The 16,547-nt window shown below is 51.1% G+C and overlaps 1 protein-coding gene across 1 annotated transcript; it reads left to right on the plus strand.

The window, feature by feature from the left end:
* The first annotated feature begins 221 nt into the window (after window positions 1–221).
* On the plus strand, window positions 222–10,095 carry EXOSC5 (exosome component 5). The gene is made up of 6 exons (XM_080644731.1): window positions 222–510; window positions 5,737–5,850; window positions 6,352–6,473; window positions 7,692–7,832; window positions 8,957–9,046; window positions 9,917–10,095. Exons 1-6 carry the CDS (start codon window positions 363–365, stop codon window positions 10,007–10,009), a joined length of 708 nt encoding a protein of 235 aa, XP_080500857.1. The 5' UTR covers window positions 222–362; the 3' UTR covers window positions 10,010–10,095.
* The last annotated feature ends 6,452 nt before the right edge of the window (window positions 10,096–16,547 follow it).

A 16,547-nucleotide genomic window follows, 5' to 3' on the forward strand; every position in this document is an offset into this window, starting at 1 on the left:
CTAAAATACATCTATGAGTGGGTAAAACAAACTAGTTTCCCCAAAAAATTACTCTGGTGGCCGCATCGTAGTTGTTTTTATAACAGGCAAAGAAGAGGGCAACCTGGCCAGAGCCTCGCGGCTTTAAGGCCCGGAGCCTCGGGTAGGACTAGCCCTGGCCAAGGACCGCCCCCTCTTTTCCATTGTCCAATGGCTTTTCTTGAATTTCGAGGCGGGAGTGGGAGGAATCAAATTGTTAGTAAACGGGAAGACACGTGCAGGCCCAGGGTTCTGGGCGGGATTGGCGCGTGCGCACTGGGGACGCAGCCTGCACGCCGGCGCGCGCTTCTGTGCGGAAGCGACTACACTCGTGGTGTTGACGGATGAATCGGGCAATGCAGTCTGACGCCAAGATCCGCACTGAGTATGGAACAGATTCCGGTCCTCAGGGTCCCGGCTGCAGCCTCCGGCACTTTGCTTGCGAACAGAACCTGCTGTCCCGGCCGGATGGCTCTGCCTCGTTCCTGCAAGGTGAGAACTTAATCCAACTTGATACTGCCCGGGCCACGTTCATCCAGATCGTATTTGTTTTAGGGAATGGCTATGGTGTATTTTGCAAAGGAGTGCCCACCTCCTCTGATACTAGCCTGTTAATGTTCCTCCTGGCCTCGTACAGAACTTCTTGCCCAGGTGAATACTACTAGCTACTCTAGGGTACCTCTCTCTCTCTCTCTGCTCCCCCCTCTCCCTCCCTCCCTTTCTCCCTCGCGACTTGAAGGGAGAAGATATCAGGAGAGAGGGGCAGACCTCCCACAAGCATGAATACTCCAGAATAGGAAAAATCTCACCAGAGTAAATAACCCCTTGATTAGATTCCTTCTCCGCCTCCCACACACATACCCTAGGTCCATACATCCCAGACTGAGGCAAACCTGCCTATTTGTATAAACCCCCTGTAGCCTGGCAGATCACCATTACAGGCCTAGTTACTCCTGCCATGGCAGATCTTTCACCCAAGTACATACTTTTCAGATTGAGGGTGATGTCCACACCCTGGGTTGAAAAAGATTTTCCCCACACCTACCCCACCAATCAGGTAAATATCCCTTTGACTGGGATACACTTCTCTCCATATGAATAAATATTCCAGAGATTGGGGTAGATCTTACCATCCCCTTCCTCTAGCTAAATACCTTTCAGACTTCCTGACCCAGGTAAATATTCCTCTGGAGATAGGCCTAATGATCACCCCCATAGATGCTTTAGTCCTCCCAGGGCACTACCTTCTACTCAGTTACAAACCTGCTTTCATTCATTGAATAGATATGTATTTGTACTAAGTACTGTTCTAAGCACTGAGAATATAGCAATAATTTTTTTTTAATTTCTGACCTAGCCCTGGCTGGTCTGGCTCAGTTGGTTAGGTGTCATCCTGTGCACTGAGGGCTTGCTGGTTCAATTCCCGGTCAAGGCACATGCCCTGGTAATAGACTCCATCCCCAAGGGGGGACGTGCAGGAGGCAGCAGAGCAATGTTCCGCTCTCACATCAATGTTTCTCTCTCTCTCTCTCTCTCTCTCTCTCTCTCTTTCTCCCCCCCCCCGACCACCTTCATCTCTCTCAAAAAAAAAAAATTAATAAAAAATATATTTTTTAAATTAGTGAAGAGCCCTAACCGGTTTGGCTCAGTGGATAGAGCGTCGGCCTGCGGACTCAAGGGTCCCAGGTTCGATTCCAGTCAAGGGCATGTACCTTGGTTGCTGGCACATCCCCAGTAGGGAGTGTGCAGGAGGCAGCTGATCGATGTTTCTCTCTCATCGATGTTACTAACTCCCTATCCCTCTCCTTTCCTCTCTGTAAAAAATCAATAAAATATATTTTTTTTAAAAAATTAGTGAAGAATCTTTAAAATAAATCCCTGCTTGGCCAGTGTGGTTCAGTGGTTGAACATTGAACCATGAACCAAAAGGTCACTGGTTGGAATTTTGATCAGGGCATATGCCCAGGTTGCAGGCTCTAACCCCAATAAGTGGTGTGCAGGAGGCAGCCAATTGGTGATGTTTCTCTCATTGATGTTTCTATCTGTCTATCCCTCTCTCCTCCTCTATAAATATATAAATAAATCCCTGATCTAATGAAGTTTACACTCTAATCAAGAAGACAGACAGTAAATAAGTAAAATGCTGCAGAGAAAAATAGAGTAGGAAAGGGGAATAGGGTGTGCCAGAGAGGGTTGCAATTTTATTTTTTAAATCCTCACTCAAGGATATGTTTTGTGTGTTCCTTTTTTTTTTTCTTCATTGATTCTAGAGAGAGAGAATGAAACATCTATGTGAGAGAAAACATCAATCGGTTGCCTCCCATGCATGCCCCGACTGGAGATAGAACCTGCAACCTGGGTATGTGCCCTGTCCGGGAATTGAACCCACAATCCTTCAATGCACAGGGCGATGTTCTAACCACTGAGAACATCAGCCAGGGCAAGGGTTGCAATCTTAAATAGGTCAGGAAAGGCCTCAATGAGATGGTAACATTTGAATAAAGACCTAAGCAGGGGTCCTCAAACTTTTTAAACAGGGGGCCAGTTCACTGTCCTTCAGACCGTTGGAGGACCAGACTATAGTTTAAAAAAAAAACTATGAACAAATTCCTATGCACACTGCGGGCCCGGGACGAGTCGGCTGCTAAGCAGGACAGGCAGCGCCACCCAGCGGGCTGGATAAATGTCCTCGGTGGGCCGCATGTGGCCCGCGGGCCGTAGTTTGAGGACCCCTGAAAAGGTAAGGTAGCAAACCCTGAAACTATAAGGAGGGAAAGTATACCAAGCATGGAGAACAGCAGGTGCAAAGGCCCTACGGCAGAACTTGCCTGGTATGCTTGAGGAAGTCGGGAGACCAATATGGCTGCAGCAGCGCGAGGAGGTTTTGGAGAGAGGTAAGCAGGCTTGCACATCATATAAGGCCTAGTAAATGAGATGAGAGCCCTTGGAAGTTTTGCTCAGAAGAGTGACATGATCTGAATATATTTCAACAAAGTCTCTGGCTTCAGTGCTGCCTGTAGAGGTTATGGGGGAAATGGGGAGATGATGATGGCTCAGACTAGAGTGGAAGCAATGGAAGTTGTAAAACTCTGGATATATTTTGAAGGTAAAACTGACACAATTTGCAGATGGTTTGGTTTTGGAGTTTGAGAAGAAAGGGACAGCACTAAGTTTTTTACCCAGATCAGCTGTGCTGGGGAGAGATGAGGTATTCAGTCTGGAATACGAAGTTTGTGTTGGCCAGTGGATATCACAGTGTCAAGGTGGACTGGGCAGTTGGACATACAAATCTGGAATTCAGAAGTGAGACCCAATACGGACATATAATTTGCAATCCTCTGGCTATAGATAGTATTTTGAGCTCTTGATGAAATGAAATCGCCAACAAACTGAGTATAGATGGGAAAGGAAAGAGGTCCCAGGACTAAGCCCTGAGTCTTCTCACTGTGAGGAGCTAGCAAAAAGACACTGAGAAGGAGCCAGTAAGGGATGCGGAAAACCGAGAGAGGGCAGTGACCTGGAGCCCAGAGAACGTGTTTGAGATGTAAGGGCCAGCCCGCTGCCTCAGTCCCACTGACAGGTTGCATCCTATGAGGATGGAATGGACCTGTGGGTTGACAGTTTGGATGTATGTGAAGCACTTAACAGTGTGGGCACTGTCAAGAGCTGCTCCAGTGGAGTGGTGGGGTCAAGGAGGAAAAAGAGACAGTGAGTTGAGACAGCTCTTTGGGAGTTTGTCTTTAAGAGGATCAGGTCTGTGGGGCAGGACTTGAAGATGGATGCGGGTAGAGAATTGCTCCAGAGAACTGTTGGAGCTCTGTCGTGGAGAAGGTGAGAGGGGAGGGACCCCTGTAACCACAGATAGCTCATCTGGAGTAACAGGAATGAAGACCCCATCATGGATCTAATTCTCTTAGGTAACTTCCCCCCTTGGGGCAAATTCTCCTAGAACACAGAGAAGCCCTCGGTAGTGCAGCAGTCTCTCCTCCCAACCCCAGGAAAAACAGCCCCAACTGGGAACCATCTCAGGCCCACCCATAGGCTTAGCTCTCTTGCTGAATTCAGATGCCTCAAATGTCTTAGAACTTAGCAACACGGGTAAGGGTAGCCTCTTCTGTGTTCTAAAACCCCAGAGCCCCGGGACCTGGTACAAGGGGAGTCCTTGAAGACCCTGGAACGTGTGTTCCACGTGCTTCTGGCCTCAGAACCTCTGGTCAGCTTAAAAGGCAGAGCCTGAAGGCACCCACACCTGCTAAGGCTGCCTTCTACATTTTTCACTAAGTGCTGCGGGGTTCTGATTGCAGACCAGTGTTTGAAAGCACTGCTTGAGCTCATTTCCTCACGTTGCAGGTCGCAGGTCCCCCCTTCCTCACCACACATCAGAATGGCCTGTGCAGCTCTGGGCATCCGTTATTTAAAGCTTTGGGGTGATTTTGATGTGCAGTCAGGGTTGAGAAGCACTGCATTCGTTTTTGCTGGAATCAAGTAGAAAAATAGCAGTGTGTCAAAGCAGTAATGGTCAGGTGTTCTGTGAGGCCTTTGTTCCGTTTACACACACGCAGGTCTGTGGGCGTTTTGATTCCCGCTGTAAAATGTATTTCTTGGGAACTGTGGTCAGAAGGGTTTGGAAGCCACTGCTGTAGTCCAGTCCCTCCATTTTGCAGATGGTATAACTGAGGTCCAGAGAAGTGATCAAAATCAGCCAAGGGGTGCCGAAACCAGTTTGGCTCAGTGGATAGAGCGTCGGCCTGCGGACTGAAGGGTCCCGGGTTCGATTCCGGTCGAGGGCGTGTGCCTTGGTTGCGGGCACATCCCCAGTGGGAGGTGTGCAGGAGGCAGCTGATCGATGTTTCTCTCTCATCGATGTTTCTAGCTCTCTATCCCTCTCCCTTCCTCTCTGTGAAATATCAATAAAATATATTTTAAAAAAAAATCAGCCAAGGGAGCAGAGCCAGGAGGAGGCGGACAGAAAGAACTACAAGCCAGGCTTTTTATTTCCCAGGTCTTGCTTCTCTTCTCTGGTCCATACCCACTCTGGGAAATAAGCAGCAGCCAGGACCCTCACCCAGAGATTTATCCCTTTCTTAGGTTTCCTGACTGCTACAGAGTTTGGGGACAAGAGTCTGGGTGAGGGCGGAGAGTGGGGCTGGGTGAAGCTTTGTGCGCAGTCGAGACCAGCTGCAGTAAGAAGAAGGAAGGTTAACCCGGCCGGTGTAGCTCAGTGGTTGAGCATTGACCTATGACCCAAGAGGTCACGGTTCACTTCCCAGTCAGGGCACATGCCCAGGTTACGGCTCGATCCCCAGTGTGGGGTGCACAGGAGGCAGCCAATCAATGATTCTCATCATTGATGTTTCTCTCTCCCTCTCCCTTCCTCTCTGAAATCAATAAAAATATATTTTTAAAAAAGGAAGGTGCTAAGAACTTCCTATTAAAGTTAATATTACTAAAGCCTGTTGAATACTCAGCATGTACCAGGCAGTGTCATGGATTATTTCATCCTCGCAATGCTGTGAGGGAGATACTGTTACTATCCCCATTTTACAGTGAGGAAGTGGAGGGAGGGAATGAAGCAAGTGCTCAAAGAATCACTGCCAACAAATGGTGGACCAGAGTGATGGGGGTTGAGGGGACCCTGGCCATCTGCCTCAGCGCCCACACTGTTAAAGGCTCCGAGGCAGGGCACATGTGAGTGAGGCCTCCATGCTCTCTCCCTAGGGGATACCTCTGTCCTGGCAGGCGTGTACGGGCCAGCTGAGGTGAAAGTCAGCAAAGAGATCTTCAACAAGGCCACACTGGAAGTGATCCTGAGGCCGAAGATCGGGCTGCCTGGTAATTGGTCTCCAGATGTCCATTCTGTTGGGACCTCCCGCCCAACTCCTCCCTCACTGCTGTCCCCAGTCTCTACTGTCCCCTCATTTCCCCTCAGCTATTTCTGTCTCTTTCTCCAACTCTGCCTCTGAGTCTCTGTGTCTATGCTTCTGTTACTTTTCTCTTTGCCTCTCTCTGTTTCTCTGAGTCTTCCCTTCCTCTCCTCTTTCCTGGCTCCATCTCCCCTTCTTTCCATTAATTTGCTTTTCTGCTCTCTAACTCCCATCTCCCTCACTTCTGTGAACTGAGCCCACTGAATGGGCCTGGGCAGTAGCATGGGACATGGGAACTCGGGTTTTCCTCCCCCAGGAGGCTCCCTTGCTAAATGCTGCAGGTGGCAGGGATGGGGTGGGTAGCAGCCAGGCCCTGCCTCCTGCCCACTCAGAATCCCGTGTCATCCATGCGGTGTCCTGCACCAACCCAGGCTGAGACTGCAGGTCCTCCCCACCCTGGTTTCCCCAGGTGTAGCAGAGAAGAGCCGGGAGCGGCTGATCAGGAACACGTGTGAAGCGGTGGTGCTGGGGGCGCTGCACCCCCGCACCTCCATCACCATCGTGCTGCAGGTCATCAGCGATGCTGGCTCTGTATCCTTTCTCCCAAGCTACCTCCTCCAGGAAGTTCTCCAGAATCTCCCTAGTCACCTCCCTTGCTGATGGACAAGAGCGCCTAACACTTGACAGGCACCAACTTGTTGAAAAAGATTAGCAAACAGCTTGAGTGCTTACTGTGTGTCAAGCACTATTCTGAGTGCTTTACACATGTTAATCCGTTTAATCTACACAACAGAGTCAACTCACATAACTAGTAATTGGCAGAGCCAGGACTTGAACCCAAATCATGTGGTTCCACAGCCCAAGGCCCCTGGCAGATGGAATTCTTATGTTCCTGTGTTTCAGGTGAGGAAACTAGGCCCAGAGAGGGGAAGTCACTTGTCCAAGGTCACATAGCTGAAGACAGCAGAGACAAAATTCACACTCACTCCTGACTCCAAAGCCTGTGCCATTGACCTCCACTCTGACCCTGAGCTTATGTTTGAGACTCAATGCTGGGAGAGCCCTGAGCAAGCAGAGTAGTTGGGCCAACAGTTCATCTTTGGGCGGCAGGTTGAGGCTGAGGACCAGAAATAGGCTTTTCATAGACAGGAGGAAGGAAGAGCTATTGTATCCCCATTTCACAGAGGGGGAAACCAAAGCTCAGAGGGAGGTAATAGAGGGTCAGTGGCAGAGGTGGGATGGATTGATTCTAAAGCTGGGCCCTTACCTGCTCTATAGACCTGGGGAGCAAACAGGTGGGTCCAGCTGTCTGGCTCAGCCTTGTACTTGCCTTCCACCTCGCCACAGCCACACCCCTCCCCTGGATGGTGGGCTCCCTGCGGGCAGCGATAATGACTCCTCCCTCCATGTCCCTGCCAGTCTGTCATGGTGGCGGCCGGCTGCCTGCCTGCCTGCCAGATTCCCAGGCTCCAGGCCTGGCTCTGCCAATACCTCCCAGGTGATCTGGAAGGTTTCTCCCCCTCTCTGCACTCATTCCCTACAGGTGCTTGGCCACATGCCATTACATAACTGTTGAATATCCTGATCCCTGATTGAGGCTCAGAGAGAGTAAGTCACTTGCTCAAGGTCACAAAGTCAGTTCTGGAATCCAAGGATACTTGATCCCAGAACCACTTGGAACTCTGCCATGCTGCCTTCCTGTGACCAGTTAGGGATGCAGCCACAGCACTGGCTGGGGGTGGAGGCAAGGACACACTCTGCTGGCCAGACCTGCAGTAGGAACTCTTAACCACTCCCTGTGGCACTCAGCTCATGGCCTGTTGCCTGAACGCCACCTGCATGGCATTGGTCGACGCAGGCGTGCCGATGCAAGCCCTCTTCTGTGGGGTCACCTGTGCCCTGGACTCTGATGGGACTCTCGTGCTGGACCCCACAGCCAAGCAAGAAAAGGTAGGTGTGAAGGCCAGGGTGGTGAAGGGCTGTCACGGTGGCGGCTGGCTGGCTGCCTACCACATTCCTGGGCTCCAGGCCTGGCTGCCAGGACCCTGTCCCTCTCCTCCTCTAGGCCGCGCTTCTCTACAGCAGTTGGCTACCAGCTCACTCCCAACTAGCAAGGTCTGTTCTGCTCATCAGGGAAGTGCTAGAAACCCAACTCAAACTGCTTGAGCAAAAAGGGAATTTATTGACATTCAGTGCCAAACTCAGGAAGAGCAGAGACTGAGCCAGAGCCAGAGCCTCAGACGCCATCAGGATTTTCTTCCTTAGTCCTGCTCTTTTCTGCATATCAGATCCATTCTCTGGCCAGCATCTCGCCTGAGGCTGCAGCTGGCCCCTTAAGCTCTGTGCTTACATCTTAAGAGGCTCAGAAGCAAAGGAGGAGGGAGCGTTCCTCATCCACTCAAGTTCACAGTGTCCTAGGGCTGTGGTTACTTTGAGTTATTTGCCCAGTCACATCCAGTCAGAAATGCAGAAACCACCTGGAGGATTTCCCACGGAGAGTTGAATGCAGGGAACTGGTTACAACAGTGTTGGAAGAGCTGAAGGAGCAAAAAGGAAGAAGGGGGGTCACCCAGAGATCAAGAGCCTACAGCCAACTTGCACTTAAGCTGTTAAAGGCATCCCTGCAGCCAGGTCTAGGTGCACAGACATCCTAGGTGCACAGACATCCTGGCTTTGCACTGGCTACAGAAGTCCAGAACCTGTCGCACCGCCATGGCTACTGAGGCAGCTGCCACAACCATAGCACCTGCCACTATCAGAGTGAGGACCTGGATGCTGTCCCTCCTGCCAGTCTCCCACCAGAGGAACAGGGAGGCACTGGGTAAATGACGTGCATTGTGACCACCCTACAGGACAGGAATACTGCTCGGCAGCCTGTCAGGACCATGTGGATGGAATCAGGTGTAGACCCAGAGGAAAGGCAGGGGAAGCTAGGAGGGGTAGTATATAGACAAACAGCCACACTCCATGCAAGAGTACCTGCCTGCAGGGAAGGCGAGTCCCTTCTTGGGATCAGCTGAGATTGTGTCTGAGGGGAGAGTCCAGGTCCCTCACCTTCTTTCCCTCATCTCTAGGAGGCCCGAGCAGTTCTGACGTTTGCACTTGACAGTGTGGACCAGAAGCTGCTCATGTCCACCACCAAGGGGCTCTACTCCAATGCTGAGGTACCAGCATGCAGATGCGGGTGAACCCTAGCTCTCCTCCTCCCTCCCCTCCCCCGCCTTCTCCCCCCCCCCCCCCCCCCCCCCCCCCGCCACGTGTTGTCCCAACTCTGCCCTACACTCAGGGATTCAGGGAAAACCCCCTCCTTGCATTCCTTCTGTAAATAGAGTTTGTAAACTTTGTAGCCACAGAAACCTCTGTGAGAATTTTAAAGGGGAAGCCCAATTAATGAGACAGGAAAAGAGAAGAGGAGCTCAGGTTGAAATCAGGAGGAGGTACCTGAAGGCCCCCACCAGCTTCCAGTTCTGAGCAGTGCTCCCCTCCCCCATCCCAGGTCTGAAGAGTTTGGAAACTGTTGGGCCAAATGGTCTCTAAGAGCGTTTCCATTCTGGGCTCCTGAGAATCTAGGGATATGTGGCAAAACAGATTTGGGGTCTCAGATTCCATAGCTCTCAACGTTATTTGGAGTCACAGGGCCTGTGGCTCTAAAATTCTAGGATCTCTCCAATTCCATGAGCTGAGCTCTTAAGTTTCCAGAGCTACGGTCTCTTCCAGATGTCAGAATGTCTGAGCCCGTTGATGTGAGGCCCTGGAGCTGCCGGAAGCTGGTTCCTGAACCCCTCACTTTCTCTTTTTTCCTTCACTTCCCCTCTAAAAGGGCCTTCAGTAGAGAAGAAAGAGATGCACTTGGAATAATCCCCTCCCGCCTGCCTCACCTGGGGGGTGGGAGGGTGGCCAGGTGAAGGGGAAAGTGGTAGGTTTGTGGGCCCTAAAAATCAGATGGGCCAGAAAAATCAGATGGGCCAGCCAGGCCATGTAGGTGCGGGGATGCCCCCCATATCCCCCGCACTGACCAGTCTCTTCCCACCCAGCTCCAGCAGTGCCTGGCTGCAGCCCAAGCTGCCTCACAACACGTCTTCCGCTTCTACCGAGAATCACTGCAGAGGCGTTACTCCAAGAGCTGAGGCAAGCTGGGGCAAAGTGCCCCACCCGCTGCCATCACCCACTACCTCAAGCACAAAATAAACCAGCAGCCCAGCCTTGCCTCTCCATCCTTGTGTGCCTGGGGAGCTTGTGGGCCTGTAGCTGCAGGGCCCCTAACCTGACCACCTGAGGAGAGCACTTATCTGCAGCCCCCCAGGGTTGGGGGTTGAGGGACACGGACACCCCCACTGGGAAAACACTACTAGGATTGCACATTTATTGAATGAATTCATTTAGTCTAACATATCTATTGAGCACCCACTTCTCAATAGTGAACGGGAAACCCAGGTTCAAGGAGCACAGGGGTGATGGGCAAATAAAATTGGTGTTTGTCAGATGACGGTAAATGCTATGACCAAACTAACAAGCAGGGAAGGGGGCTGGGGGAAGGCAAATTTAATACATCAGTCAGGGACACCTTCATAGAGGGGATAGCTGAGGGAGACAGGCAGCAGGCTCATAGACATGGGGGACAAGCCCCAGAAAGAGACCCATGGAAGTCGAGGACCAGCAAGGCCGCCAGTCTGGCTGGAGCTGAGCACATGAGGACAGAAGAAAAATGGTCTGGGAGAGAACATGGGCTTGGAGAGGGTCCATCTCTGAGCCCAATAACCCAGTGAGGTGGGGCTGTTGTTTAAGTCCACATTTTAAGATGAAGAAAAGCTCAAGCCAGTTAGCTGCCAGCAACGGAGCATGGATCCCACTCAGCCCCGCCCCAGGCCCTAGATATTCACACAAACCCAGGGAGGCCACACAACCGTGGTTCTCCATCTGCACAGGGATATGACAGGTCTGTTGGTTTTCAGGGCTGGTAGCACCCCCTAGGGGGCATTTGGAAATACACCGGGACCTTTTTAGTTGCCATTTGACTGCTCCTCCATCCTTTTATTTAGTGGGCAGGAACCAAGAATATGTGAGCATCAACCAAGGAATAACTCCCACAAGTGGGCCACCTGGTTGCTAGGTCCCATTGGTCGCTTACGTTTGGGGATTGGTGATGGGCCCTGTGCCTGTTTGAACTAGCTCACAGTTCCCACAACTGCCCCTTTGGTGGTGCCATGTTCATCCCTGAAAGGAAGGAAATGCATAAATATGCCTAGCTTGCAATTGTGCTCCATAAAATGCTCAGCAGAATGCCAAATGAGGAAGTGCTCTAGGAAGATCCACGGATGGCAGTAAACGGAGTGAGAAAACGGGATTGTCACTCATTGCTTGGTAATGTTAAGCCCCATTTAGTGAGCATATCTGCCCCTCTGCAAAGCGCTGTTCATGGCAGAGCTCCATTCTACCTGCCAGAAGCCAGCACTTTGATATTACCTTAAGTAAGGCTCCCTTCTCTCCCTACCCACACCCCCAGTGTCAGGCCGTGTGATTCAACTGGGGCTGCCTCTGAGTGGGCCCCTGGGAAAGGAGCCTCTGTAGTTCTTTGAGTTACCGCAGCCATTTTTCTCCGGAAGGGGGAGCCTGCATGGAATGGAGCCAAGAAGATGGAGAAATCAGAACATGCATTTCATTTGAGTCCTGAATCCTGCTCTGCCTCATCTTCCCTTTGTGTGTGTGTGTGTGTGTGTGTGTGTGTGTGTGTGTGTGTGTGTGTGTGTGTGTAAGGTGATCTGAGTTGATTTTCAGCCACTTGTTGAAAGAGCCCAAAAGGAGACTGCCTTTTACATGTGTGACCCATTTCCCAGGGGGGAAAATTAGTCCCATTTTGCAGATGACAAAAAGTGAGGCTCAAAGAGAAGTTACTCGGGCCAAGGTCACACACCTAACGTGTGGAGGAGTAAGTCCTTGGCACCCGGTTCTAATTCTCTGCTGATCACCCTCAGTTGTAAAGAACATTCTGCAACTTGGAAACCCTTCATCCCTCGGATTCCTCTTTCTCCAGCTCTGAGGTGTCCGGGAGCACCCTGGGGACAGCCTGTCAGGTGCTCCCAGCCCTACCTCCCCCACACACAGACTGATACAGGTTTGACTACAAGAGCATCTGGTGTTTAATCTCACACTGCAGTGGACAGGAAGGGGGAGGGATGGGGGGCATTGCTGGATGCTAACACTGCTACATCCACCCGGATTCTTCATTCTGCCAATGTATGCTCTGGGTCACCGGCCTCTGGTTCATGGTGGGGGCTGCAGGGGCAGCTAGGGCAAGTCTCAGGAGGCAAGGTAGGTAGCCAGGGTCACCAGGGCTGCCACATGTGCATACGCCCAGCCCTACGGCCAGGACCCCAAGCAGGAAGGCATGGCGGGAGGTGGCCCCTGTCCCCTGGACATCCCCCTTGGCCCAAGTCTTGGTCTGTGGAGGTGCTGGCATCAGTGACTCAGGCATCCCCTCTGCTCTCGCTGCTTCCTGAAGCCCGAGCCCCTTACCACAGGATACAACCATGCATTCATTCATCCATATATTCTAAAAGTGGGGCATCACTGGGTCAGGCACAGTTGGGCACTGGGGATTCCAGGTGACTAATAAGATATACATATATTAGTGTATGCCACCATCCTAACTCATTTGATCCTCACAATGACCCTGAGGCAGGAATTATTCCAATTTCACAGATGAGGAAAATGAGGCATAGAATACTTAACCTTTCAATCAAACCTTGAACTAGATTTTAAATGATACCCTCTGAGCCCCAACTTTCTTACACACTCTTCCTAAGTGATTCCTTGCACACTCCTAATCTCCCCAGCATCAGATCCCCCCATATGCACACATACACACAAGCTTCCCACACATGCGCCCCAGGACACCCTCCCCTGTTCCCATCACTTCCCTTGCACACCTGCTCCAAAGACCCAGTCCTTGCACCCCTCACCTAACTCCACCCACATCGATGACCCCACACAACCCTCTGCGCACCCAACATCTCCTAGGCACCTCCAGTTTTACCAGAATCCACCTTGGCATATCTACCCCATAACACACCCAACCCACCACACACTCGTATGTACTCAACAAAGAATATTTTCCTCGCCCCACAATCCCCCTAAGGGGGCCCGAAAGCCTCCAGCCCTCACTCCAAATCTGGTTTGAGCCGATTCCCTCACTAAGGATTTGCCTCCCCAGCCCCAACACCAGGACCCGGGGGAGGGGCGGTGCCCTTACCTGTGCCCCTCACTCACCGCCCACGGCTCGAAGCCGGGACCTCCTGGGTCCCTACCCGGACAACCGCTCTGACCCTGACTTGAGCTTGGGAACCTCAGTGAGCCCCACGCTTCCCCGCCCAAGCCTGGAGGCGCGGGGTCTGCGCGTTCCGCTTGGTTCCCCTCTCGAGACCCGGCCTGCAGCGCGCAAGGGCGGGGATGGGGGCGAGGCGGTGGACTCCGGACTCCGCCCTCCGCCCTCCGCGGCAGCCGGGAAGGGGGCCTTGAACGCCGACCTCAGCACCAGACGTGGGCCCCTGACTCTCCGAGTGTGTGGCAGCAGGAGGGTGGCCGGGACTGCGAGCCCTGAGCCCCCAGACCAGGCCTAAGTGCTGCCGGGCGGAGGAGGGTGGCCCGGAATCTCCAGGGCCTTACTGGCTTGGCCCTACCTCCACCCACCCCCACAACCCCCTGATGGTAACAGCGATTAGGTTCTTAGTGCTTTACATATACATGTGCACATTTATCCTCAGAACGACCAACGAGGCACTCTTTTTTTTTTAATCTTCAATATTTTTCTATTGATTCTTAGAGAGAGTGGAAGGAAGGGAGGGGGAGAGGAGAGTGGAAGGAAGGGAAGGGGAGAGACAGAGAGAAACATGGATGTGAGAGAGACACATCGATTGGCTGCCTCCCGGGGCCGGGATCAAGCCTGCAACCGAGGTACAAGGTACGTGCCATTGACCAGAATCCAGGACCCTTCAGTCCACCGGCGATGCTCCACTGAGCCAGCGGACCAGGGCAAGGGCACTCTTATTTATTGTCCCGTTGTACACAGGAAGAAGCAAGCACAGAGAGCTTTAGGTGCGCGCCTCCTGCAGCTCACTGAGTGCAGACTGCCTCCTGGATTAAGTGCTTAAACGCATCAACCACTGATTCCTCTCAGTAGCTCTATTTCTATCCCTATTTTGCAGACCAAGAAACTGAGGCTCCGAGATGTGTGTTCACCTGGCCAAACTGGAACTAGGCCTGGCAGATTGCAACCCAGAGCTGTATTTCTTGCTGGTCCAGGGGAGGGGAGGAAGCAAAGGCAGAAGGTGACCTGGGGGCTTCCCAGGAAAGGACGATGAGGTGGGAGTGGGCCTGGGATGGGGGATGTGCTGGTCATCAGATGGTACAGGCCGTGGTTGGGTCAGTATTTGGACCCACAGGGGCCTGAGTTCCTTTCCAGGCTCTTCATTCACTTACTGTCTGTCCTCTGGAAAATGGCATCACTTCTCAGAGCCCAATGTCTCCGTCTGTAAAATGGCATAAACACTCCCTGCCTGGAGAGGTGATAACACGCCTAAGCCACTTAACTTAGGTGAGATTAAAATGTCCCATATTACCCTAACCGGTTTGGCTCAGTGGATAGGGCGTCGCCCTGCGGACTCAAGGGTCCCTGGTTCGATTCCGGTCAAGGGCATGTACCTTGGTTGCGGGCACATCACCAGTAGGGAGTGTGCAGGAGGCAGCTGATTGATGTTTCTCTCTCATCGATGTGTCTAATTCTCTCTCCCTCTCCCTTCCTCTCTGTAAAAAGGCAGTAAAATATATTTAAAATATAAATAAATAAATAAATAAATAAATAAATAAATAAATAAATAAAATGTCCCATATTTACCCAAAGCCCAGCGAAGTAAGCCGGAAACATGTTTGATTATGTTTATTATTATTATTATTTATATCCAACTCCATCAGTCTGATTAGGGGACTCTCCTCACCCTGCCAGTCTTCTCCTCGTTCACGGAGCCCACCCATCCTGCACTGGCTTCCCTTTCCCAGAAGCCCTCCATTTCACCAGTCCCTGTCAGCCAAACTGGAGGCTCCCCTGCCTGATGTGGGGCCAGCCAGGGCGGTGGGCGCGGGGCTCTGAGCCAAGGGTCCCTACGCTGGAGCTGGCACCACCCCACTTCCAAGGAGAGCACTTGAATCAGCCAGAATGTCTGGCAGATGCAGGGAGACCATGGGAGGGTAGGTGAGAGGCAAAAGGGAGCGGGATTGTTTTGTCTGGGAGAAATATCCTGTTACTCTCTCTTCTTAACCTCTCTCTCATTGGTTTTCCATCTTGGCTACTGAAACGTATTACAGTAGTCTCCCTTATTCACAGGGGATATGGTCCAAGACCGTGGGTGGGTGCCTGAAACTGTGGATAGTACCAAAACCTGTATATACAATAGTTTTTCCTATATGTACACACATACCTTTGATAAAGTTTAACTTATAAATTAGGCACAGTAAGAGACTAACAACAGTAACTAATAAGAAAATAGGACACATAACAATATACTGTCATTAAAGTTAGTGAATGTAGTCTCTCAAAATATCTTGTAATGTACTCATCCTTGAAGATGTGAGATGAGACAATGCCCACGTGATGAGGTTAAGTGAGGTGGATGTCGAAGGCATTGTGACTTAACGTTAGGCTGCTATTGACCCTCTGATGATAAGGGTTTCTTGAACACAAGCACTTTGATACCATGACAGTTGGCCTGATAATTGAGCAGGCTACTAAGTGACTAGTGGGTGGGTAGAGTATACAGCATGGATACACTGAACAAAAGGATGATTCACATCCTGGCTGGGATTCATCACGCTGTTCAGAATGGCGCACAATTTACTAGTAAAACTTATGGATTGTTTATTTCTGGAATTTTCCATTTAATATTTTCAGACCATGGTTGATCTCAAATAAATGAAGCAGCCCTGACCTAGTTGGCTCAGTGGATAGAGCGTCGGCCTGCGAACTGAAAGGTCCCAAGTTCTATTCAGGTCAAGGGCATGTACCTTGGTTGCAGGCACATCACCAATAGGAGGTGTGCAGGAGGTAGCTGATGGATATTTCTCTCTCATCGATGTTTCTAGCTCTCTATTCCTCTCTCTTCCTCTCTGTAAAAAATCAATAAAATATATATATTTTTTAAAATAAAATAAATGAAGCAGTAGAAAGCAAAACCAGGGATTAAGGGGTGGGGAGGAGGGACTACTGTATATGTTTCTGTTGTTTGTCGTTTTAACCCTCCCCTGTCAGTGTCTGCTACAGGAGTCTTGAGACTTGAATCATTTTGTTCGATGCTGTGCCTCAGGCCTAAAACAGCACCTGGTACAAAGTAGGCCTTTATACATATTAGGCGGCACAAATTCTCACCAGCCTCAGTTTTTCACTGAATCTCTAAACTCTGTGGGTCCCTCGTCACCCTAGGCCACCCTAGTGATTTATTCATTTCCATTTAGATCTCTCTGGCCACCATCAGCCTTGTACTGTCTCCCCAACCCCACCCCTTTCAAGAGATCACAAGAGACTCAGGCCTCTTAGGGTTTGTGATGGTCCTAAAATATTAAACAGGAGATTCCACCCGGAATCATGGAGGGAGGCTTACACCTCTGATGAAAATTCAA

The sequence above is a fragment of the Plecotus auritus genome (genome assembly GCF_963455305.1).
Source record: "Plecotus auritus genome assembly, chromosome: 10".
Lineage (NCBI taxonomy): Eukaryota > Metazoa > Chordata > Mammalia > Chiroptera > Vespertilionidae > Plecotus > Plecotus auritus.

Bases quoted from the DNA above. Each gene is read 5' to 3' on its own strand.
- EXOSC5 (XM_080644731.1), top strand. From the start codon at position 363: ATGAATCGGGCAATGCAGTCTGACGCCAAGATCCGCACTGAGTATGGA. The intron at 511-5,736 runs GTGAGAACTTAA...CTCTCTCCCTAG, and splicing joins CTCTGCCTCGTTCCTGCAAG to GGGATACCTCTGTCCTGGCA. The intron at 9,047-9,916 runs GTACCAGCATGC...CTTCCCACCCAG, and splicing joins GGCTCTACTCCAATGCTGAG to CTCCAGCAGTGCCTGGCTGC.